Source organism: Pundamilia nyererei, unplaced genomic scaffold, assembly GCF_000239375.1.
Source record: "Pundamilia nyererei isolate P.nyererei 1_Seehausen unplaced genomic scaffold, PunNye1.0 scaffold00180, whole genome shotgun sequence".
Taxonomy (NCBI): domain Eukaryota; kingdom Metazoa; phylum Chordata; class Actinopteri; order Cichliformes; family Cichlidae; genus Pundamilia; species Pundamilia nyererei.
Window position 1 is genome coordinate 626,046 of NW_005187581.1, and position 25,324 is coordinate 651,369.

General features: G+C 38.0%; 1 protein-coding gene across 4 annotated transcripts in view; it reads left to right on the plus strand.

Moving 5' to 3' along the window:
- Window positions 1-25,324, plus strand: part of grik1a (glutamate receptor, ionotropic, kainate 1a) — a 35,469-nt gene that overhangs the window by 3,527 nt on the left and 6,618 nt on the right. For 2 of the 4 annotated variants that reach the window (XM_005746606.1, XM_005746607.1), the window contains exons 2-15: window positions 6,900-7,067; window positions 7,464-7,721; window positions 9,282-9,463; window positions 10,051-10,104; window positions 10,317-10,487; window positions 10,841-10,984; window positions 13,228-13,335; window positions 13,617-13,661; window positions 19,266-19,382; window positions 19,734-19,937; window positions 20,288-20,511; window positions 21,055-21,173; window positions 22,832-23,049; window positions 24,470-24,695. In XM_005746606.1, coding sequence (XP_005746663.1) covers window positions 6,900-7,067; window positions 7,464-7,721; window positions 9,282-9,463; window positions 10,051-10,104; window positions 10,317-10,487; window positions 10,841-10,984; window positions 13,228-13,335; window positions 13,617-13,661; window positions 19,266-19,382; window positions 19,734-19,937; window positions 20,288-20,511; window positions 21,055-21,173; window positions 22,832-23,049; window positions 24,470-24,695 — 2,238 coding nt within the window. The remainder of the gene's footprint in view (window positions 1-6,899; window positions 7,068-7,463; window positions 7,722-9,281; window positions 9,464-10,050; window positions 10,105-10,316; window positions 10,488-10,840; window positions 10,985-13,227; window positions 13,336-13,616; window positions 13,662-19,265; window positions 19,383-19,733; window positions 19,938-20,287; window positions 20,512-21,054; window positions 21,174-22,831; window positions 23,050-24,469; window positions 24,696-25,324) is intronic. The other 2 variants (XM_005746608.1, XM_013914250.1) reach the window with 1 other exon arrangement.

Here is a 25,324-nt window from a genome sequence, read left to right on the forward strand (position 1 = left end):
CAAAGAACTGCAACGTTTGGCTCCAGGTGTTGCCATCTATTAAATCGATTTGCTAAAGCTGAGCAGGAGCTGTAACCTACATTTATAAACAGAGGACCTGATTAATATTATAGATTACCTGATTTTATTCCAACACTTAAGAAAAGCTATTAGGAAAATGAATGAATGTCTTCTCGGGCAAATTACTTCATTTTGGCACGTTATTGGCTTCTCTTCATTGGCTTCATTGTTAAATCTAGAAGTGCATTCAAAAGCTTCTCACAAACAAAGTTTTAAATAATGTGACTCCAACATAAAGACCTCATAGTATTATATCAGACTCTTCTCCTCTGGAAGCAGCTTCCATGTGGAGTACAGACAAACACGCTCAAAACTTTTAAAACTTTATTTGTTGATAATTCTTATATGTCTGGATCAAGTGACCCAGAAGCATCCTTATTATGCTACCATAGCCTTAGGTTGCTGGAGCACACCCCACGATGCAATATGCATTAGTTGCCTACGCCTCTCATTTCACTCCTGTCATTAAATTTTTTCTTCTCTCTTCCATAATTTGCATCTTTCCCTTTTTTTCCTTTTGCCGCAGCTGGTTGAGGAGTAAGGGGGAAAGAGGCACTGGTCTTGCGAGAGGTTTTTGTTCATGTTTTTTCTTCCCACTGTTTCCCCAAGTGCTTGCTCATAGGGGGTCAGCGTAGGGTGGGGCTCTTGGTTAAAGTTTTCTCTTTGGTGCCTTGAAGTGTTATATAAATACTATAGATAGATAGATAGACTATGGCTAAATGAGCTCTGTCAGAAACACAGTTATCAAGTAGGTAGCCAGTATTTTTGTCCTTGAGACATAAGAAGAAGCTGCAGTGATGAAACTACCTGACTGACCTTATTTATTTGTATGTATTGATCCTCCAGTCTCATAAAACTCAGGATTGCGAGTAATAAAGTGGCATCTGTACATGTCCAGCATGCTGGCAGAGAGACTCTGTCGGGCATGATTTCAGCTATAAACATATGGCTTTCATATCTCAAAACCAGGGCCAAAATATGGCAAACGTCAACTAATAATTTATCTAAAGTCTCCTTCTTAGACGTTTATGTATTTTAAATTTGTCAAATATAGAGGATGTTGAGTGTCTTGGCTTTGATTTTCGAGATTTCTCTCTGTTACTAAGCAATATCAGACATCATAACATCATTTGACCTCTCAGAGTTTTTGCACTTGTATTGAAAATGTTTTTAAAAGACTCGCTCGGTTGACACAGTACACCATGACTTCACTCCTTGCCCTTTCGGTGCCCTTGCAGTAATTTCTTGGTGTTGTTTCTCTCCGTGTCTCCCTATTTTCTCTTTCTCTCCTCAGTTTTTACTTCCCCAATTGCACGTTTGCCTTGTTTGCCCGTCACACAGCTCCCTTGATTTGCTCTTGAGAACAAAATGTTTCCTATATTTTTCCTCAGCCAGAACGACAGTGCGACACCTGAGGCCCCTTTTATATCCTCCCAGATGTATTTGCCCTTACCTGTGGCTTCATAGCCTGTCCAAAGTGTGTGGCAATGACTGTTTTCAGAGTAACTGATGGCTGTAGTTTCTGTCATGGTGAGCAAAAAGATGAACTCTCTTACTCATCCAGCTCAGTGATCTTTCAGAAGTGTTAGAAAGCGCCACCTTTCATCTACCTCTGGTACTGAGTGGCAGTTTGACGTCTAACTGCCCTCCGGTGACTCAACTACAGTGTGTGCCAGACAAACTTCTGCAAACAAATTAGGACTGAAACACCCGTTTTAATAATCATGAATAAGAGTAGAGAAGAAGACAAGAGTTAATGAAAGGCTCTGAAAAAGACAATAAAAGAAAAAAAATGAAAAATATAGTTTCTTTTACAGTAAAGTAAAAATGGTGAAACACCTTAATGGATGTTGCTGTTTCCCCCAGTATTCATATTTATGTGGCAAAAAGGCTTTTGACATGTAAAATAGCCACACTAGATTTTAATGGCAGTCCCCGGGACAGCTTGTTACAGCTTTAATGACTATACTGGCTTCAAAGAAAATTGATTTCTGCATAAGAAAAGAGCGCTAACCCATCAAAAACAATCGTGACTGACCAATAAAATCATTAAAATAATGACTGCTAATTTGTAAGGGTTACCGAAGCCACATTATTTGGATGGCTTCATGTCTGATGAAAAATCGGTTAAATCGATCATCATTTGGAACTGTGTTGCATAAAAACAAATTGGGACTTTGATATACTGCAACACAGCAGACTAAGCTTCCCTCATTTGTGCACACAGTTTGTATCCAGATTGTGCCAGAGTACTGAAATATCTCAGTAATCTTTATGCAAATGGAAAATGAGCTCATATTGTCATCAGATCAAACGTCTTTCTGATGAAAAAGGAGAATCTTGTGGTAGTTCACTAAAACACATTGTTAACGTCTTGGGTTTTGTCTCTGATCTGGGATTTTTTTGGTATCATATTATTGGTCATTTTTTATGGCATCAGAATGATCATTAAAACACTGCTGAATAACACCCATCTTAGAAAAGCACTAATTTTCTCTTAATAAATTAAAAAAATAACTTAGATTTTATGTTTATGGTCACCTTTATCTACACAACCGCTGTTCAAATGCATTTATAGAGCCCATAGGTCCCCTGAAAACCTTTAACGTCCATTTATGTGCCAGGCAGAAGCGCATTCCTGTGACAAATTATTCTTCATTATTGGGATTATAAACGAATGCTTTTAGTGCTCTTAGTTACATGAATTCATTTGCAAGGAAAAACACCTTGCTTAAAAAAAATCTATAACTTTTGTAAGTGCAGCAATCATAAGCCACAGGAGAGTTCAAGCTGCTCTCCAAGAAGGAATCACACATGACGGATGTAAAACATAATTGTTTGTAATTAGAGAGCAAAGTGAAGATGGATCATTCACAGTTCTTCATGCACTGACACAAACATATTTATCTCTCCGCAGTGGGTTGGTGAAGACGCTGATCAGGTCTGCATGGCAGTCTGGCACAAAGATCAGATTTATTCTTTGAGTTTTTGGAGCATCAGTGGCTACTCAGACACACAGTTTGTGCTACTGTTTTCCTCTGATTATAATTGGATTTGGTGTCATTTATAATGATTTATTTTAGGGATCCACCAATTGTGAAATTCTATGCTGATACTAATGATTTGCTGGGTAGAGGATTCAATTTGGTTACTTGTTTATTTATTTTTGATATCAGATTATTAGATTTTGGCTATTTTTTTTAACCCCATTATGCAGCAGGGGGAAACAAACAATAGCTGACCTGTTTAAATGTGACTGTGAATTTTATGCGGGTGCGTGGGAATCTGTGGTGTTTGTGCTCAAATTAATATTCATTAAGCATGCACAGAATGCTAACCGTGGTTTTACAGATAAGTCATTTCTTATAATCCTGGAGTGGGCATTGAACCAATGCAGACCCAGTGAATACCATTGTTCACTTGGATTTGAAAAGCCTTTGTGTTGCATTTATAAGTGAATGCACCAATAACACAGTTTTTGAAATCCAAAAAAACATAACGACTTGTGAAGAAATTAGTTTTTTCTACTTTTAAAGTCCATTTCACTGAGATTGAGATGACATAATTATAATAATTAATAATATGCTTTCAGAAATGTTCGCAGCTACATCCCATAAAGCCAAACTTTTTCTTTTTGCTTCTTTCTTTTTTGAGGATTTGTACAAATTGAAGTGATAAAGCACAGCTTGATAATTTGTATGTTTTTACCAGAGTATTTGACTCTTTTCTGCCTTTTTGCTGCTCGGAACTTTGATATTTTTTGTACAGTATGGTGTAAAAGTCTTGAGCGATCCCTCATTTCTTTATGTTTTGCTAGGAAAATGGGAAATAGGTGCAGCAATTTGTTATGAAATGCATGTATAGTCCAAAGCTCTTCTTTTGGATGTTTGCTGCCCTTTTTCCATTCTCTATCAAGATGATGGAGGCCAGTCCATGACTGACAGTGTTATACTGTGTGTAAGAACGTTTTTACTACATTGGTAGTTTGTTTGAGTGACAACAAAGTTGTTGCTAATAAGATTTTGTGACAGGCTGCTAGTAACATAAATATACCAGTTAAAATGTAAAATTGTTGCTTGAACAATAAAATGTCTGTAATGTGCAGACACAACACTGGTTCGTCACTTTGGTTAGATTAGGTTTCTTTCATAGGTCAGTCTTAAGTGGCTTAAAAAGAAAAGAAGGGAGAATCCTCTGAAAATGGTCAGGTACAAGGAATGGACAGAAAACTGGTGAAAAATCAACCAATGACCAAAACAAAACTTTAAAAGATATCCAGAAAGCCCGGAGAAGTGTTGCTCAAGACCACTTTTAAAAAAACTTACAAGAATATCCAGTTGCTTGGTGCACTGAGTGTTTCTTGTTTTTACACACCACTCTTCATTTACAGTCATCTTTAGTTATTATTTATCTCTGTCTCTCTTCCACAGTGTGTCTTTTGTCCTGTCTCTCTATCATCACTCCCAACTGGTTGTGGCACATGGCTGCTCCTCTCTGAGCCTGGTTCTGCTGAAAGTTTATTCCTTTTAAAAGGGAGTTTTTCCCCCCCACTATTGCCAAGTGCTTGCTCAAAGAATCTTTGATGATTGGGCTTTTCTCTGTATTATTGTAGAGTCCTTACCTTACAATATAAACCATACAGCAGACAACTGCTGTTGTGATTTGGTGTCATATAAATAAAGCTGAATTGAATTGAATTATTTAAGGTATTGCTTCTCTTCTGTATGCTGCCTGTCACCATATCAGCATTAATATCATAAAAATTCAAATATCTTTACAACATCTCAGCTATAATTTAATGTGATTTTGTGGATGTAGTGAAATCTGCCCACTCCTTATTTTATCTCAGGCTGTTGTTGAACACCATCCTTGGAGCTAAGCTCATTATCTGCTTGGCCTTGACCAACACCACACACAATGTGGTGAGCTGTATTGTGAAGCGTGACAGCCTATTGATCAGTGATACAAAATCCCTGATCCACAGGGTAATATTATTCACATGTTACAGTACTGTTTATTTTAAGACATGCAAACCCATTAACTTGCATTTGAAAACCAATAAATTTGTAGAAATAAATAAATTGCCCTAAAAATGTTACAATGTTTTTTAAATTTCATTTTGTTTTAGGCCAATAATTCAATATATAGATAATAGAACGTGTTTTAAATCAAGAAACTGCATCTGCAGTCGCAGAAAATTATCCTGGTTATCTTTGTATTATTACAGGTCATTGGGCTTTTCTTTGTATTATTGTAGAGTCTTTACCTTACAATATAAAACGCATCGAGACAACTGTTGTTGTGGTTTGATGCTATATAAATAAAACTGAATTGGTAAAAGTGAAAAAACCTACTAAAAGACTAACAGTTACTTCTGCTTTTCCTGACTGCGATGCCTTGACTCATCTCAGGAACTCCATAGCCTTTTTTATTTCTTGCCCTTTCACACAGTGGAAGTAATTATACTTTCATTTCATCTGCCCTTTGAATTCACCCAGATCATTGGATGTTGACGAGGAGTTTAAGGGCAATTTCTGTCTGAACAGCATTGTTCCTACGACGTTATATGCAGCTTTGGGTCTCTGCAGTGTAAAAGTGAGAGTGGAAGAACAAGTACTTATACGAACCATCCTTCCTGTGTGAGAAGCAATAAGTTCAGAATGTCTTTTATGGCCGGTCACAAACTTTCGATTATTTACCTCAAGCTCTTAATATTCATCATCATTATCATGCGACCATGGCAATTTCAATTTCCTTCTCTGCTTGTAGAAAACTCAGGCTGAAGGCAGTGAAACTTTAACTGTGCGCATAATGGATTTACAGCGTTTTTATGACTCAGAGATATAGCTTGCGTAAAAAGAAAGTAAAATGTGACCACCATTAATGCAGAAAGCAGAGAATAGATGGTGTAATTGTGAAGAGGCTGTGTTGTTGTTGTTGTTGTTGTTGTCTTGTTGTTGATTTTTACAACAAGTATAGGACTTCAACCTGTCTATACCATCTATTAAGGAAAAGAAGTCTATGTTTTGTCTACTTTAATATCGTCTCCTTATATTTTGACATGGCACATTTATCTCTTAAAATGTTCTGTCATTGTTAACTGTTAATAATGTTTCCATTCATAACTTTTTAGAATAAAATAGAATAGAATTCAACTTTATTGTCATTGCACATGCACAGGTACAGGGCAACGAAATGCAGTTTGCATCCATCCAGAAGTGATATAGATATATTACAATATATATTAGCAATAATATAAGTATGTAAGTATATTACAGAAATGGGTCTATTATGGTATGTTATAATGTACACGGTATGAAGTATGTTATGAATATTCTATAACTATAAGTATGTACAGGCTATTTGTGTTTTACTATTTAGACTTAGTCCATTCATTATTATTATTATTACTATTATTATTATCCTATTATCTTCTACTACCAAGACTGGATGAATATTAATGACTTATTAACATTTTTAACAGCTTGAAAAGCTGATAATATTGTGATGATAATGTTATTAAGTGCTTATAATGCCAAAATTGTTTTTTCTAGTCCTACTGGCGTTGCATCTCATCTATATAACATCTTAAATGAAGCTGTTACCGAGAACAAAGAACATCTTGACTTTAATTCACTTCAGCTGCTGACTGAGGTCACGATGGCTGCTCCTCTGGTGGTGGTTTCCTATGTTTGATCAAGTAAAATAAAGTGAAACTCAGTGCAGTAAAAGTGGTTTGGTGCAGAACACGTATGCACTAGGTGCAGTCTTTTGCAGCTGTCTCCTGATCTCAACACAAATGATTTCTTTTTAACCTTCTCGTCTGTCTCAATGTTCAGGTGGGATTTTTGAGACCCGAGAGAGCGAGTTAGTGAGTACGGACGAGCTGGCCTTCAAGTTTGCTGTTAACAACATAAACCGCAACAAGACCCTGATGCCCAACACCACTCTTACCTACGACATTCAGAGGATCAACCTCTTTGATGGCTTTGAGGCTTCCAGGAGAGGTAGGGAGTTTTTCTAAAACGCTGACTTTAACTAGTTTAAATGCATACGTTTTCCGCAAAATCCAAAAATGAAACGTTACTGGTAGATTCAGTATTTATCAAGCACATAAAGAACCAATGGCTTCTGGTTAAGAATCTGGTTAAGACGGACATGTTTTTTTGACCATTTACTTGTGATCACAATGAAAATAATAGCAAGCTATAATTCTGTCCTGTAGCTGGAAGACAACTTACTTTTTAAATCAAAGTCTAATGCTATCCCTTTAAATTACATAACCATTTTAACACTTGAATTTGGAAGCACATCAACAGTCTTCACCTGTAATCAAGAATCATCTGATTGCAACAATCAAATCCATCCAGCTGCTTTTCTGCTGTTCTGTTTTTTTCCACTAGTGTGTGACCAGCTCGCTCTTGGGGTGGTTGCTGTGTTTGGCCCCTCTCACAGCTCCTCGGTTAGTGCTGTTCAATCTATCTGCAATGCTCTGGAAGTCCCTCACATACAAACACGATGGAAACATCCATCGGTGGACAACAAAGACACCTTTTTCATCAACCTGTATCCGGAGTACACCGCTATTGCCAGGGCCATCCTGGATGTAGTCACGTTCTTCAAATGGAGGAAGCTAACGGTGGTCTATGAGGACAGCACAGGTAGGCTCTGTTAGCTGTTGTAGCTTTTAAAATTGATTCACAAGCACTTGATTAATACATTACTTAAAGGATTCAAATGTGAAGAAGGTCAAAGAGAGCACTTTTAAGATACAGTCAGGTGGTTTTGGATTAAGTGAATTTGTCAAAGCTATTTCACTATTTTTCAGTTTATCTGTATGCAATAAATCAGTATGCTCAAGAAGAAGATTAGCCAATTCTACTGAGCTAACAACAGCCACAGTCATTGTGATGTTACCTGTTGCTGCACAAAGTCCCATTTTAAATTCTCAGTTTTCTCTTTTTGGACATCATCACCTAATTCTTTCGAGCCAAAAGCCAAAAAACCCTCAAAAACCTAACCTACACTGTTCAGTGACTCAAATTAGCAGAGACTAAGTGTGCTAAGTCATTGCAGCCACTCCCTAATACTGATATATGATACAAATACTTTATATGATTGGTGAGTTTGAAGAAAAGAAAAAAAAAAGCTTTTCAAATAACTTTAGTGACCAAAACTCCTGTATGCACCTGACTATGAATATTTATAATTCTGCCATAATGGTCCTTGCTAATGGAAACACCTGCAAGTGTCCGTTTGAGTAACTGCAGTATTTTAGTATTTGGAGCTTGGGCCATGAGTTATGTATGTGTGCATGTATTTTATGTAATTTGTTTATTTTTTTGCCCTGGACGTTTCTGCTTGACTGCACCTCAGTGATTAATCGCTCACAATATCTTATTTCCATTATGACTTTGAAAAATAACTTTTACACCACGTGACAATAACCAGAAGTGCTATAAACATTTATCATCCAGCTGTAAAATATGAATATAGATATTTGTTTAAAAACAAAAAAACATAGTTTTAAGTTTCAAGTTCAGTGTTTTAATAATATTTGACTGAAGACAGCATTTTATCTTTGATTTTATTTCCTCCTGTAAGGCTGGTTGTCAACCTTAAAATGGCATGGCATTTAAAGTGAAGAACTGAGAGGGATAAGAGGTCAAAGGAGCTAGCTGGCGTTTTCTGGACCTGGCAACATATTCATATGTCATGGTCGTAATTACAAAATAAAATTCTGTCTTACAAAGTCACCTCCATCGCGTTGGCCAGTGAACCCAATCTGTGACAGGGCACCAGGGCCTCATATCAGACAGCTGCCAATGTTCCTGCCCTCTGACTTCCAACTGCAGACATCCAGACCACAACACTGATAGCCTCCACATCCTGCGGTTTCCCATAAACAGCAACTGCCCACAACACAGAGAATATGAAATTCTGTTGCTAAAATGTCATAGCTTATAGATTTTACAAAGATTTATTCTTCCTGAAATGTCACATAAACACACACCTGCCCATTTACACTCTATTGTGCATGTACACGTTCAGGCTACAGGAAAGCAAGGCGTGCGTCCAGCTTATGTAACAGAATAGCGATCAGTCTGGGGAGAAGCTAAAATGATGTAGTGTATGTTTTGTATCTGACCACAAGAAGGAAGTAACAATTAGAATTAATGAGGGGGAAAGTATAATTTACTGTTTTTAACTTTTTTTAAAAGGTCTGATGCGGATGCAAGAATTGATCAAAGCGCCAGCAAAGTTCAACTTGAAGATCAAGATCCGCCAGCTGACGCCGGGTAACCAGGATGCTCGACCGCTGCTTAAGGAACTGAAGAAAGACAAAGAGTTTTTTATTCTTTTTGATTGCTCCTACCGCATGGCTGCTGAGCTCCTTAAGCAGGTCTGTGCAGTACTTTATCTAAGATTCATTTCAGTAGTTTATTTGTTTAGACCACGGATTTTACACCACATTTATTTATCTTTTGGGGGACAGGGGACGGGACGGTGCCCCGTGCACTGATTCCTACATACAGAGAGCTGAGATCATCTTGCATATTTAATAACAACCCATTTCTGCTGTCCTGGTACTTGCTGGGTTTCTCACACTACATTTGTATTATTTGCTTGTGTTGTTTCTGTATCCATTGTCTATTATTAAGTAATAATCAATTTGTTTCTTTTTTTTTATCCAGATAGGTTTTGGTGTCAATCTTACAGAAACAGAAACTTAGAAAAACTTTCATTGTCCTTTTTATTCAGCTTCGGGGAATTCAGCTATTTAATTCATACCTAAAGACTGATAAATTTGATGAATACTCTTAAAGAAAATGCATGATATATTTGACGTGCTGTGCAAGAGAGAAATGACCTGCCAAATTACTTTGTTATCAAACTCCTACATTAGCTGCAGCACTGGAGAAATCATGATATTAAAAAAAAAATTGTTTGGCAGTTGCTTTTTCTTACTTTATTTTTCCTTTGTTGCAGCTTTCATCAATGGGAATGATGACAGAGTACTACCATTTTTTCTTTACAACTTTGGTGAGTTAGAAAAATGCACAGCTGAAGTTTTATTATAGTTTTTTAAGGTGATAGTAGGCAAATAAGTAAAATAAAGATCTGCGTATTCATTTTTCCTTTAACTGGCTTTTTAAATTTACTGGTTACACCTTGAACCAGTCCTTACATTTGTACATAACAGCACATCCTTCCTGCCATCTTGCACCTTTACCTTCATCTTGCATCTCTTGCAGGATTTATATGCCTTGGATCTCGAGCCATACCGCTATAGCGGGGTCAACATGACTGGTTTTAGACTGCTGAACATTGATGACCCTTGGGTCGCATCTACAATGGACAGGTGGGCCATGGAAAGACTTCAGGGTCCCAAACAAGAAAGTGGTCTGATGGATGGAGTCATGACCGTAAGCCCTGTTGCTGTTATTTTACATAACAAACACCTGCACCTGCAAAAAGCCACATCTGTTCTATAAGCTGCATCATACAGTTGCAAACAAAAAAGTACGAGCTAACATGTAATGCTTTTGTAAGCTTAGTAAGAATTGAAATGCTGATTTTCTCAGTTATATTCATTTCATCGTTATAGCCAAACATTATATGTTTTGCACATTTTCCCAGAGGAACTTTTAGAGTTTTTAGAGCATTTTTATCTGCAAAACCTGCTCTCTTGGTTTCATAATTTAGCTGTTTACAACTGACATTTAAGTGCAATTTTATTACACAAAAAAGCAACTTTCTCTCACTGCATCCTCTACAGACAGACGCAGCTTTGATGTATGATGCCGTATACATGGTTGCTGTCGCATCCCAGCGGGCCACTCAGATGACCGTCAGCTCCCTGCAGTGTCACCGCCACAAGCCTTGGCGCTTTGGTCCGCGCTTCATGAACCTTTTTAAAGAGGTCAGTGTTAGATAAGTTATTGGGAACTTAAAAAAACATGCAAGATCAGCAGCATGGCTTAAGGAGCTTCAATTGCCTTTAGCCTAAACACGATGCATTTTTGATGCATGTTTGTAACAGATGCCTCAGATGCAAACATAAAAATTTACCAAAACTGGGTGTCAGATCATTTCTTCTGATATAATATTTTATAGGTCCCTTCTGACAGTCCGCGCTTTGCCTCTGAAAGCTCGCAACATGAAAATACACGGTATTTATGTACTTATAAGTTTAAAGCGTGCGGCTCAGCCCAACAGTCAGACTTGATGCCTACAGACAGAAATGAGGCCTTTGATGCACGACTGTTTTGATCTCTTAAGTCTTAAATCCAGCAGAGGACCATTGCCTGCCACGGAGAAGGAACATTATCATTCAGGCGCCTCACTCATATTTTCCTCTTCATGCCCCCCGTCTTCCTTCTCTCACACTTTTTCTTTATCTTTTCGTTTTTTTCCCCAGCATCTTAGTGGCTCTTCTCTTCAGCTTTTCATTTTGTTTTCCACTGCTCATTTTTTGAAGCATCTGTCCTCATGTGCTATTCATCACTTGATAATAGCCTTTTCGGGGGGAAAAAATCCCATAGTGATATTTCTCTCACTACACTCAATTAAAAAGCACTGCTGACAAGAGAGCACAGAATATGAGGACACAGCTTTTATTTCAGTGACAGAAATCAAATCCTGGGCACTTTAACCCAAATGTTATCACTCTCCTCTGGCTATTGTGTGTGTTTCTGTGGATCAAATGAGCATATTTCTATTTGACATGTCTGAACACTTTTTTTCTTAGTCAGCTTTAATCAGGAAACACAGAACAAAGAGCCACATTGCACACTTTAAATGTTTTAGACATGTCCGTTTCTACAGTTGTGTGTTTTTTGTTGAATTTCTTTGAATGATGCTAGCAAATTACACTTCTGGCATGCATCAAAAGATTGTATTCAGTTTTTCTCATTATAAATAAGTAAAAGGTGGAGTGAACTTACTTTAACTTAGTTTGTATTTTTAGTACGCAGTTAGAGCAAAGGTTTGGGTAGATCAGAGAAAAATGCACATTTTGTGGATTTTGGCCCCAAACAGATGTTAAAAATGAGTTTTTTGTTAAATGTGCATGAAATCTGCAGACAGATTAGAAACTGCAAAAGTCAGGGGATGACTGTTGCCACAGAATGTCACAAAATCGTATGTAAGCCGGGGTGGTTTTGCAGACAAATGCTTTGGATAGATGGAGTTAAAAGTGAGCTCTTTGGCCACAATCAACAAAAGTAGGTTTGTGAAAAAACAAAGGGGAGAAGAATTTGTCAGAAGGACAAAAATATTATGCTTTGGGGTTGTGAGGCAGCCTGAGGCACAGGAAACAGTGCATAGATAGAGGGAAGAAGGGATTCCACTAAATCTGAGTAAATTCTGGATGCAAATGTGTAGTCGGTGAAGAAAGTGAAATGAAAACAAGGCTGTCTGACAGGACAATGATCTAACACAGACCTCAGACTCCGCCATCAACTACTGCTAGAAACACAAGCTGAAGCTTTTGGAGCAGTTCTTACAGTCCCATGATTGAACAAATCTGTGGGTAGATCATAAACCTGTTGTTCCTAATAGACAGCCCTAAAAATATCTCAGCACTTGACGTGATCTGCAAGACAGACTCGCAGACAGTTCCTAAAAAGGCGACACATTATATGGTTGCATGTGGTGCAATTATTTTTAATGTTTGTGAAATAAAAAGGAACAGTCCATTAACATTTCAATTTGAAGTGCTTTAGCTGTAGGGTTTATATTTGTTCTCTTCTAATAAAAAAGAGGTGCCAGATGTACCTCCATCACAGTCTGTCAATAATCAGGACAAACAAGAAAAGAATGGTATACATGCAAAGCAAAGGGAATCATCCAATAGGAAGTATATTCAGAAAAAGGTAAAATATTTTTGGTTTTATTTGATTAAGCGAGAAAAAAAATGTATGCATATAATTGCTTTGGCTATTTTAAACAAAAGCTTTCATGCGTATTGAGACTATACAACCTGTTGATCTTCACTTGTGGTGATCCCGTGAGCCTTCAAGCTTCCTCTCTTCTTGCATGGACCTCCTTCACTTCTCCTGCAAGCAGCCTGTTCTAGAGTCCGACTTCCAAAGGTCTGGATAGACGAGGAACTCAGATGGTTTTCCAATTCTCTGTAAATCTCTCTCTCTCCCCTTTTTGTAGGCACAGTGGGATGGACTGACAGGGCACATTGTTCTTAACAAGACAGATGGCCTGAGGAGAGACTTTGATTTGGACATCATCAGCCTCAAAGAGGACGGCATTGCCAGGGTGAGCACAGAGGCCTGGAACAGCCAATTACAACACTCTCATGCTGCTTTTGCACTGGCTTATTCATTCTATTAGGGCATGTGTTTGTGTTTGTGTATATGAGAGACAGAGCGAGAGCGAGAGCTGATTAGTCATTTAGTTTTCTGTACTTACATCCTTTTAAAACACACTTACTAGCTGTTTTAGATTGTCCAGCCATGAATATTAATAATGCTGCACTAACTGATTATTAATTTCCACGCTGTCTGTGCTTCACGTTGCTCTCATCACAATTCCTGAAGGGTGTTGTGGAGGGCGGAAGCCGCCTCACAAAAAGGTGGATCGAGGTTTGTGCCAGTGCCTTGTTTGGTGGAAGCCTTTGTTGTTTGCCCCCTCTTCTTGTTTGCCCTACTCTCACTCTACATGCCGTGCACCTTGCTGCTCCCTGCCTTGTCAACTTTGTCTCTCTTCACTGATTTTGTGGGCAGCAATGCCATGTGTTTGACGTTTCAGTTTTTCCCCTGTTTGGGTGCAGGCATTGCTTTGACACTCGTCAAAACTTTCAGGAAAAAAAGTACAAATTTACTTTGTTTAAATGCATATAGCTGTACCTCCATTAGGGTTAGGAAGTAAGTCCTGCAATTTCACATTCTTTAATGGCAGGAAAGACGTAAGCAAATATATAAAAATAGCTCTCTGTCAGCTACTAAGCTATAATTTGCTTCGCTATTAGATTGCCTTCATACGTACTTTAATGGAAATCATGCAGGTTACACTCAATAATGGCCACATGTTTTGAAAATTTTCTTCTGAACACCACTAAAGAGGACTCTAAATCACATATTCAAAGTGCAAACTTTAAGCTTTAATTCAAGACGTTTAACAAAAATATTGAATTAAAAATTTAGTGATTAAAACTGTTTTTATACATAGTCCCTTCATTTTAGAAAGATTAAATATAATTGAACAAACCAACATAACTGTAAATATAAAGGTTGTTTCTAACATCTGGATGAAAATCATTTGCAATCAACAATTGCCTAAAATCTAGAATTCAATTCAGCTTTATTTCTATAAGCCCAATTCACAACAACAGCTGCTCAAGGAGCTTTATATTGTAAAGACCCTACGATATTTAAACGAAAGAAATGCCAATAATTATATCATCCCCTATGAGCAAGCACTTGGCAGTAGCGGGAAGCTATTTTTCTCTTCCCATCATTCTGGTATAAATACATCTTTGTTTTATTTGTCCAAATAATTTGTTTCACAGCTGTGCAGGCCCCTTTAGATGTTTTCTTGCAAAGCCTAATCTGGTCGTCTTGCTCTTGAGTGTCATAGATGGTTTGCACCTTTTTGTAAAGCCCGTGTATGTAATGTTATACCTACCACCCTTTAGGGTGTTTTTGACTTGGTTTGATGTTGTGAAGGGATTTTTCTTAATCTTGGAAAGATTTATGCTATGATCCACTTTAGTAGTCTTCGGTGGTCTTTCGGGGCTTTTGGTGTAGCTTGTCAGTGCCTTCTTCTTAAGAATATACCAGGTTGTTAATTTGACCACTCGTTAAGTTTTTGCTATGTTTGCAATGTTTTTTCAGCCAAATGATGGACTCCTTCACTTCACTTGCATTAACACATCTTTGGACCTCATATTGAGAGTTCAAGTGACCAGTTACCAAATACAAGTGAAGCACTTTGAATCAACTCTAGATTTTTAACTTGTCATGGAACAATGAGGGAACAGACCTCACCTGGTCATGAGACTGGGTTGTCATTTGTCCAATTAGGTTTCAGTTTCTGAACATGGGACACAATGTATAAAAATGGCTGTAATTCCTAAACAGCTAATGCAATACTTTGGTTAAACTTCTTGAATTGAAGCTCAAAGTCTGCACTCCCTGTGGTGCTCTACAGAGGCGAAAACACAAAAATGTGCCATTGTCCAAATACCTTTAGATTTATTTGTACCAAAAAGAATCTAATAAGCATAAGCAACACCTCATCTCAAGTTTAAAAACTTTAAATCTATAAAAGGAGTAGATTTACTTTCCTGGCCTTTGATTGGCACAAAGAGCAGAGTTATAACACCCTCCGGTGCACTGATTATACAACAAATCAACTTCATAACTCCATTCAGATTCCTTTCTAGTTTAAATTAAATTAAATTTTAACAGCAATTATGCAAAAGCAATGCTTTGATGATTGAAAGAGCGAATGTTCGATTCATTCATAGCACCTGCGTCTGTCTCAGTTGTCAGACAGGTATGTAGGCAGGCAGGAACTGTCAATTTGCAAAAGCTCTGATTTATTTGTAATTTTAATTCCATTCAATACCTTCAGTCCTCAAAAGCCTCACCTCAGAGGAAATGCCACTATATAGTAAGCACATCACATAAATTGCCTGGCTTTATGGTAATAAAAAATGAATTATCAGTCCGTTGCAGTTGTGTTAGTTCTTGGGCACTGGAGTGTTAAATACACTCTGAAGAGGATGATGAGACAAAACAAAGTGAAAGTCTCTTGAGGAAAAAAAAGTTGTTTTTTCTTAAAGTTGTTGACTTCCTGAAAATATATATTTTTTCTCCTCAGCTTTCTTGGCCTGGCTTACTAAGTCTGTGGTAACGGTTTTCCACTCTGATTTGGTTCTGGATGAGGATGAGCGTTAGGATTCACAGATAACATTTTCCTCACAGCATATATGAGCCAATTCATGTCAGTTTTTATAGCACACTTAGTTGTTGGGAGCTCCTCTGGTGTACACGATAAAATTGCAAGGCTATACACAGAAAATCCATGACTCGGGGGTTTTAAAGATGCTGGCTGCATGCGGTACGGATGTCCTAGGCTATATTTTAGGATTAATTTCATTGACTTGGCTCGATTGCTCTTTTACCTAAACTTCAAACTGTGCAATCATACTGTTGATATTCGACAGAGGAGAAGCAGCCCTCTACAACAGCATGTAACGCAAGCTAAATGATGCAAGACCAAACAATTTTAGACCAAAATACTCTCCACATCTTTAATATTCTCACTCTGACAAATTATCTTGGAGATTGAGGACAATGCAATTAATTCAATCCATCCCCACTCACAGTGTTCCTCATCTGCAGTGTCCACAGATAAGACAGATTTATGGTCCCTTGCAAAAAGTAACTCGGTGGAGATATGGAGTGCTTTTAGCGAGGTTATAAGTGAACACATTTTCCATCAGTCGGACTTGGTTAACAGAATAAGACAGAGCGTAATGAAGAGTGAAAAGCATTTCATCTTTTGGAATAGGTAATCCCACCCAGCCATTTTCAGAAAAATAAATTGTAAAAATAAGACCATACCTTCTGCAGAGCTCAGTTTAATGAGAGGTACTGATGCGTTCACTTCTCTTCATCCTCTTAGGCAGTGAATGAATGGAGAGGGCATTGTTTCTGAATAAAAATACTAAAAGGCACATTTTTGTTCACAGAATGACTCGCCAGAGGAGAAAAGCTTATCTGGCACTTACTTTAGTTCTATTAACAATAAGGCCTAATAATTTAATGTTCTTAGCTTCATTCCAGACCTGTCATGACCTTTGTTAAAGCAAAGGGAGTTGAAAGGTTAAAAAAAATCCAGCTGCCAGACATCTGTTCTAATCTGATAACTGTCTGGATTATGCCGCCTGGTCTGATGATTAAGACAATCTCATTCACAGTTACCATGTTGTCCTCTCTTCCTCCCAACCCTATCTACCCTTCTTTTTCTCTTGACTGCTGGTGTAATTTCCCTTTCTCCACTACTTATTTAAGTTTACTAACTGAATTTTTTTAAAATTAATGTTTGGTTTTGATTTTTTTTTTTTGTAGTTATTAGAAAAAAATGGTCAGAAAAATCCAAATTAATGCAAAAATAATTTCCCAAAGCCCAGCGTAATATCCTCAGATGTCTTTTCATGTAATGCTTTTCATCATTTAATTTCATGATCACATAAATAAAAAAGACAAAAAAAAAAATCCCAACAATTCTTATTGTTTTTGTTTTTTTATCTGAGATGAAGCATAATTGTTCATTTTAATTAAAAATGACTTTTTTGTCACGCTGCTAGTCAACTAATTGTTTCAGCTCATTGTTAAAATGACAACAGGGAGAAAAATAAATTGTTTAGCAGTTACTGGATGGTATTGTTGTAACACGTTTGCACTGTAGTTCTACTATTCAGTATTATATATTTATATACTTAAACTGGGCTTCCCTTTTGCTGTCAGCAGCAGTTATTTCAGGTTAAAGTAAAGGAAGTATTTCAGTAACATATTCAGTACTGTGCAAAGGTCTTGATCCATCCCACATTCCTTTATGTTCTTTGTATTGAAACATGTTCAAACATGGAAATAAAACAGGACCAGCGTTTTTATAGTTCTCCCAAACTTAAAAATCAATTCTTGATACGACCACCTTTATTCTTCAACACGCAGCCTGAACTCTGTTAGGAAAGCGCTTTTGTAATTTTTTGAAGTAGTCTTAAGGAATAGTTCTCCAGGCTCCATTATAGATATTCAGAGTTCCTTGGATGCTGCACTTTATTCTGTTCTCTGTCAACATGATCCCACACTGCTTTAATAATGTTGAGGTCCGAGCTCTGGGGAGGCCAATCCATAACCGATAGTGCTCCATTGTGTGTTTTTCTATCCAGTTTTGATTTTACGGCATGGCTTCATCTCTCAGCATGAATCATTGTCATGCTGGAAAATGAACAGTATATGGATCAAATGGGGACCCAGATGGATCGCTCAGGTCCTGTGTCAGGTCTTAGCTGGATTTCTTTTCCTATTATTTAAGGGAAGAAATAATGCTCATCTTCTGTGGAAAGCTCCTCGGTCTGCCACATCTTCTTTTGTCTTCTCCTTTTTCATCTGATAGCTTTTTGAGAATCAAGTTGTTGGAAAAATACTATTTTATATCTTTCAAACTGTGTTATCTTTAGCATTTTTGTAGCTAAACATAAGAAATGGAAACAAATGGTATGTTTTTGCAACAAGCTGATGGCGTCTAAAGATATAATTTAAATTGGGTTCTTTGCTCATATGTATGCTATGTGTATGCACAACACTGGTTCATCCCTTGAGTTAGGTGTCATTTTTAATGCTTGAATGATTTATAGGTCAGTGTTAAGTGGATAAACCAACAACAAAAATAATTTATCTAAAAACAGAACAAGGACTGCACTGAAAATGAGTGAAAAAGCAGCCAATGTCCAAAGAAACTTTAAAAGACCCTCAGAAAGCCTGGAGAACTATTCCTCAAGACCACCTTTTATAAAAAACTGCTCAAAAGTCAAGCATCTAGGTTGCAAAATACAAAGAAATGAGGGGTGGCTCAAGACTTTTGCACATCACTGGATGCTACTCAAATACGAGTGCTAACTGATCCAATAATTGTCATAATGAAATTGTTGTACTCAAAATCTGTTTGGTCCAAACTGCTCCTTCAGTTTCATATTTGCTGTATATAAAATTACATTTTTTAGCTCTTTGCCCAAAATCATCAGAGCAAAGCTCAGCAAAGGGAAAATGCTGTAGAATAGTGAATGAAGCAGAAAGTTGAAAAGGAGGCAGTGTCAGGTCTTTAAACCTTTATACTTCTTTTTCATTTTTCTGTTCGGCGAATCAGAAAATATGATTAATATGCGGTGTGTCAGAGCAAGTTCTATTTTCCCATTAAGATCTGGAGATTAAATCAACTTCGTTATTCTTTATTTTTCTGAAATAAGTGGAGTAATCAGTCAGCTTATTTTCCTGCACAGGTGATCGCTAATCATAAAAACGCAGCGTTGTTTAAAGCTTAAACAGAAGTAAAGGTCTATACGCTGCAAAACAGTCTTACACAGAGACTCCAGAAGGTGTCAAATGTAACATCCTGTGTTTGATCAAAGGAGCAAATGTGGTTCAATAATTCTGAAGCCCTGTTTGCTTTTGCAGATTGCTGTGTGGAACTCGTACAGGGGGATGAACCTGACGGAGGAGTCCAGGCGAGACAAGAATAACAATGTGACAGACTCTCTGGCTAACAGGACTCTCATTGTCACCACAATACTGGTGAGTAGGAAGGTTAAACAGAGGACAGCATAGAAAGAAGAAGGGAAGCACATGTGAGATATGGTTAATGTAGATAGGGGGAACAATAGATGGGAATGCAATGAAAAAGGAGAAGGATACAAAGACGGAAAGTGGTGTTTAGGAGATGTGGCTGCACAGTTTTTGTCTCGTTTTGTCAGCACAGAGCGAAGCCGATTCTTTATTAATCCCGTCCGTAAAATAATTTGCACGTGCTCATGCAAAGGATCTACAAGCTAAAATAACAAAGCTAGTTCATTTAGGATACTAAGCATAAAAAAGGGTCAGAATAAAGAATATACCATAAAAAGATGAATGTTTTGTTTTACACAGGAAAATCCTTACGTGATGTTGAGAAAGTCAGACAAGGAGCTGGTTGGGAATGATCGCTACGAAGGCTACTGTCTGGACCTTTTGAAGGAGCTCTCAAACATCTTGGGTTTTACGTATGAAGTCAGACTGGTGGCTGATGGGAAATATGGAGCCCAGAATGATAAAGGAGAGTGGAACGGGATGGTCCGGGAGCTGATCGACCATGTGAGTTACTAGATAAAGTGTAAACCCCTCAAATTAAATTGGGAAATAAAGTAGAGTAAAGTTTTCCACGGTTGTTTGCAGGCCTTGTTTAAAGACCAGTACAAGCTTCTTTCTTTGATAAAAATCAATGCTCCCTCTGACTATATTAACAAGGCTTCTAAAAAAACAAAGCTATCTGACCAGAGTTATGAGCTATACATAAATATTACATTGCTTTCTAACAGTTTTCTCAAGTAAAGAAAATCTTTTAACGAGGTGTATTCAACATGTGAATACTGATGCACCGATGAGAGCCCTTGAACAGTGCTCACTTTACCTGCAGTGGGTTACTTTTGTTTGGTTTTTTTTAGGTTGCAGACCTTGCCGTGGCTCCCTTAACCATCACCTATGTCAGAGAGAAAGTTATCGACTTCTCCAAGCCCTTCATGACCTTAGGCATCAGTATCTTGTACCGGAAACCTAACGGCACCAATCCAGGCGTGTTCTCATTTCTTAATCCCCTGTCTCCGGACATCTGGATGTACGTGCTGCTGGCCTGCACAGGGGTCAGCTGCGTCCTCTTTGTGATTGCCAGGTGAGAGGATGCACTGATGCTTGAGGGGACGAGCTGAGGTGTGATGAACTGTCCAAAGCCCCAGCTCAGCTCTGCCACACTCTTCTTTGGTTACTAAGGAATGCCACCACAGAGCTTTTTAGAACAATAAAAAGTGGGCGAGCCTGACAAGAATCACAAATCAGCTGTGATGTTTTGGCTCGGCTATATTTTAGCAAATTTCTGCTACTCAGAAATAACGGAGAGTGTGCTTTTAGCCATCAGCTGCCAGAGTGGATTTGATTGTGGCTGTTAAGTAGCTGGGAGTAATTGCAAACTCTCCACCTTTTTCTACGGTAGTACGAAAAAGAAATCTGCCAGCTGGTTGCACCTTGCAACCTGTAAGTGACAATGAAAATGTGAGACTCAAAATACGTGTTTTGCATTCTGTGAAAGTGCAGATTGCACTGAAGCACTAATGGAAGCCTGTTTTAATGTGAACTGCATGACTGAATTATGATTACCTGCAGCACACTGGTTCCGTACTTCTTTTAATCTCGCTTCCTTTCTGTCGTTGTCTTGCAGGTTTACTCCTTACGAGTGGTACAACCCACACCCGTGCAACCCGTCCTCGACTCTAATTCAGAACAATTTCACTTTACTCAACAGTTTCTGGTTTGGAGTTGGAGCGCTGATGCGGCAAAGTAAACTCTTATTTTTATATAGTCGGTTGATGAAATTGTATGTTGACTGTCAAATTAACAAAATGCTTTGGTATGTACGGTGTCTTTGACAATCATGAAGAACGTGTTTCTGTTCAGACACCTGGCAAAACGTGCATTTACCAACATGTGTGTGCTTTAAAATTTTTATGCTATTAGTGTGTCCCTGCAGTCAGATCAAATCGGAGGCCACCTGGATATTATTCATTTGGGGCTCTATAATCATTGACTCACTTTGGAAACAACCTTCACTGCAGTTTTTGGTAGTTCTGCAGTGGCTTTGTTTCCCCCCCAAAAAATAATAACCTAAAAATATTTGTGCATTCTTAAATTCTTTTTTAAAATATGGTTTTCAGCTCAGACAGATTTGATCTCACTCTTTGTACACTATGTACCCAGCAGCACACAGCAGACAGACAGTTAGCACAACGATGGTGAACATAACAAGAAACATCAGTTAAATGTTTGATTTAAATTTATCAGGTTAGGACACAAACACACACAAACCAAAAATGCTATTGTTTAAAAAGTTAAAACTTTACTAAGAGAAGCAGAAAAAACTGGGGTCTTACTGCAGAGCTACAGTAAATGAAAACCCTGCACAGCGGCTCGGCTGTGAGCTGTTTAATGCCAAACATCAATATTTTCCTCCTATTTTCTTTGAATGCCCTTTCCATGTATCCTGGCTCCAGTTCACATGAATTGCATCCAAACCCTATTATAAGAATTATGTTGCACATCATAGAGACTTTATCTCTCTAAAGGCAGGAGATTTGGGCAGGCAAAGTCTGACGTGCCTGATTGAGTGGTCAGCAAACCTACTGACAATATCAACCGAGTGCAAGACAAGTGTAACTATCAGTAAGCTATGTGTGTAATTTGTTAGCTCTTTAGAAAGGCAGAAAATGAAGAGATGAGCAAGTGGGGCTCATTTTGGATTCGTGCAAATTTCAATGTTGGTTTATTTTCTTATCTGTAAATCAGATTGCCGATAAAGCTTTAATTACATGTCTCCTGCTGCACTGATTCCCTTTCAGCATTTATCAAAAAACAAGCTCAGGCAGGTTTTATACTCTCCGCACTGTAAGCTGCATATGCACCGTATTCTGCATATGAGCTTTTTGATGCTGTGGGTTCTTCTCTAGAAGCACATTTAGGGATTCTTTTCACTCAGAGTAAATAAAAAAATGAGCACAGATGAATCCAAACCTCAAACCCTAAAAGTGGCAAATGTATTCTCCAGTTATCTGAATATGTTTTCCCCAATTTCCTTCAAATAAAAATATAAAGCACTTTGCTTATTTTGGTGCTTAGGTGTTGCACTTCATTACTTTTTACATGTGCTGCTACATTTTCTTTACTTTCAGCTTTCCTTTGTCAGATCTTCTAAAGTGTACCATTGTATTTACTGTGAATCTCACAATTAGGATTAAGAAAAAATATTGCGATTAAGAACAATGTAAATCGGTTTCTCCCATCTTTTAAACATGCAAACAACACCTATTATTATTCTCGTTTCACTATTCTGATATTAACAAATAGATTCCTGCATTATCAACATGTTTCTCACTCTCCCTTTCTTAAACCTTTACCACATGTGCTCGTTCTTAACCCCTTGGTTCTGTTTTCCGTGCTTCCAGGCTCAGAGTTGATGCCTAAAGCTCTATCCACACGTATAGTTGGTGGCATCTGGTGGTTTTTTACCTTGATCATCATCTCATCCTATACGGCCAACTTGGCAGCCTTCCTCACAGTAGAACGAATGGACGCACCCATCGACTCAGCAGATGACCTGGCAAAGCAGACCAGGATTGAATATGGTGCAGTCAGGGATGGATCCACTATGACTTTTTTCAAGGTAAACCTGCTGTAGTGTCTAGTATGAGGCTTTTAGAAATATGTGACGCAATACGTATTACATTATATAATCTGTCTTTCAAGGGCTTTTCTCTCTCTTTATGTTTATATTAAGCTATATGTTTTCCATGGTGACGAACTGAATATGTGGTAATGCTGCTGGAGAGGAAAGTGATTTTTCACACTGAATGCAAACCATAGATATTTGATTTTTGCATCCTTTAAGAAAATGTTTTGTTATCTTTCAGTAAAACTAAGTGCTTGCAAAAGGCTGTTTGTCCATCCATTTATTTTTTTTCCATTTCTCTCCAATTCGGGGTTACATGCGGGCAGCAGGCTATACCAACTGTGCAAAAAGCAGGATACACCCAGGACAGGTCACTGTTGGTTAATCACAGGGAGACAAAGAACCATTCATATCTATTGCCAGTTATCCTAATGAGCATGTCTGTAGATTGTGGGAGGAGGCCAGAATCCCCAGAGAAGATCATCAGCTGGTTGGTGGATTCAAACCCAGGATGTTATTGCTATGGGGTGACAGTTCACCCCATAGCAATAACATCCATAGCAATATTTCATATTTCTTAAAACTATGAGGTTTTAATATATTTAAATACATAACTCAGGAGTCACAGTACCAACCAAAATTAACATCAGCCATTGGGCATAGCCTTAGTGCCTCAACACTAAATTTGTAATTTACCTTTGTCAAAATGAGTTTATTACAGTTTCTCAACATAATTCACGGGAACAGATACTTCTTAAAATCATATAATTTCCTTTCTGTATCATCCTGCATTTTTGCCAAAATTCTGTTATAATGAAAATAAATAAAAATAAATAAATAAATTCTTTCATGGCTGGTGATGTGAATCCATCAAGAAGGATTGTATGATGGGAAATGGAGAAGATGCATATCGAGAATTTGGGAGTGTCTGTGTTGAAGTATACGGTAATTTGTGAGTTCCTATTATATAATGCATTAGTGTACTAGTGTCCTTGGGTGGGCTGTCACTTCCTTGCCTCACAGCTACCCTCGCTCTGTGCCTCCTGTGGCTCAGCAGGGGTGATCCATGAACGGCTTTATCCTCCCAGATTGCAGCCAGTGATTATGGCTGCCTCGATAGGAAGAAGCAGGCTGTGTTGATGGCTTGAACAAATTGAATCAGCTGGAGGAGATTTAGAACACAGCTGTCCCATTTTCTCTGACTGAGCAAAGCGAAACACACACTCACACACATCGACTGAGACTCCTGCTGAAACACAGTCCCACACAGCTTGCTTGTTAAACTTGTATGCATTTATGGAAGCGTTGAAATCCAGTTAAGCACATATAACTGCGCTTGTGTAGACACGAACGCACAAAGTCTATTTTAAACACTGTACACTTTTTATTAACTCTTGGCTGCTTTGCTCCTTAGAAATCAAAAATCTCCACTTATGAAAAGATGTGGGCCTTTATGAGCAGCAGGAAGAACACCGCTTTGGTTAAGAACAACAGAGAAGGTATCACCCGCGTCTTGACAACAGACTACGCCATGCTGATGGAGTCCACCAGCATCGAGTACATCAGCCAGAGGAACTGCAACCTCACACAGATTGGGGGTCTCATAGACTCCAAGGGCTATGGAGTAGGAACACCTATTGGTAGGATGAACAAGAAAGATGTTTATGCCTCAACATCATCTTTGTCACCTAGCTCCGAATGAAAAGCCCCTGAAAAAGTAAAGAAAAAAGTCATGTAGAGTCACATATTTTGAATTGAGAACTCCTTGTGTTTGACATATTTCACTGCAGCAAGACTCATTTCTTATTAAATAAATATATCAATTAAAGCAAGCCATAGACAATTACTGCATATCTTCAAGCACAACAAATAAAATTCTGATTAAAAGATCCTGGTGGTCTTATTTTACTTGAAAATATTTTTTATAGAAACGTCTGTAAATGAATGTTTTGCATGAGAGATAGAAATTTTTATTTCATTAGGAATTTGCATATTTTTCTCAGGAGTTCAAGTGCAGAGCAGCTACCCTTTATCCTCAAAATGCAAATACCCTTCCATCAGAAAGCTCTGCCAGCTGTAAGGCTTTAGGCCAGTTTGTTAGAATTTGAACTGGAAGCAGGTCAACCTCTGCACTTGATGTCAGGACTGTTGGATGTTTACTCAAGCAATACTTAATATATATATCTCTTTCTTCTCTTCTCTTATCAAGATGCAAAGGTATTGCAACTGATGTAGGTTTGAAACCCTCCGTCAGAGATTCAGGCTTATT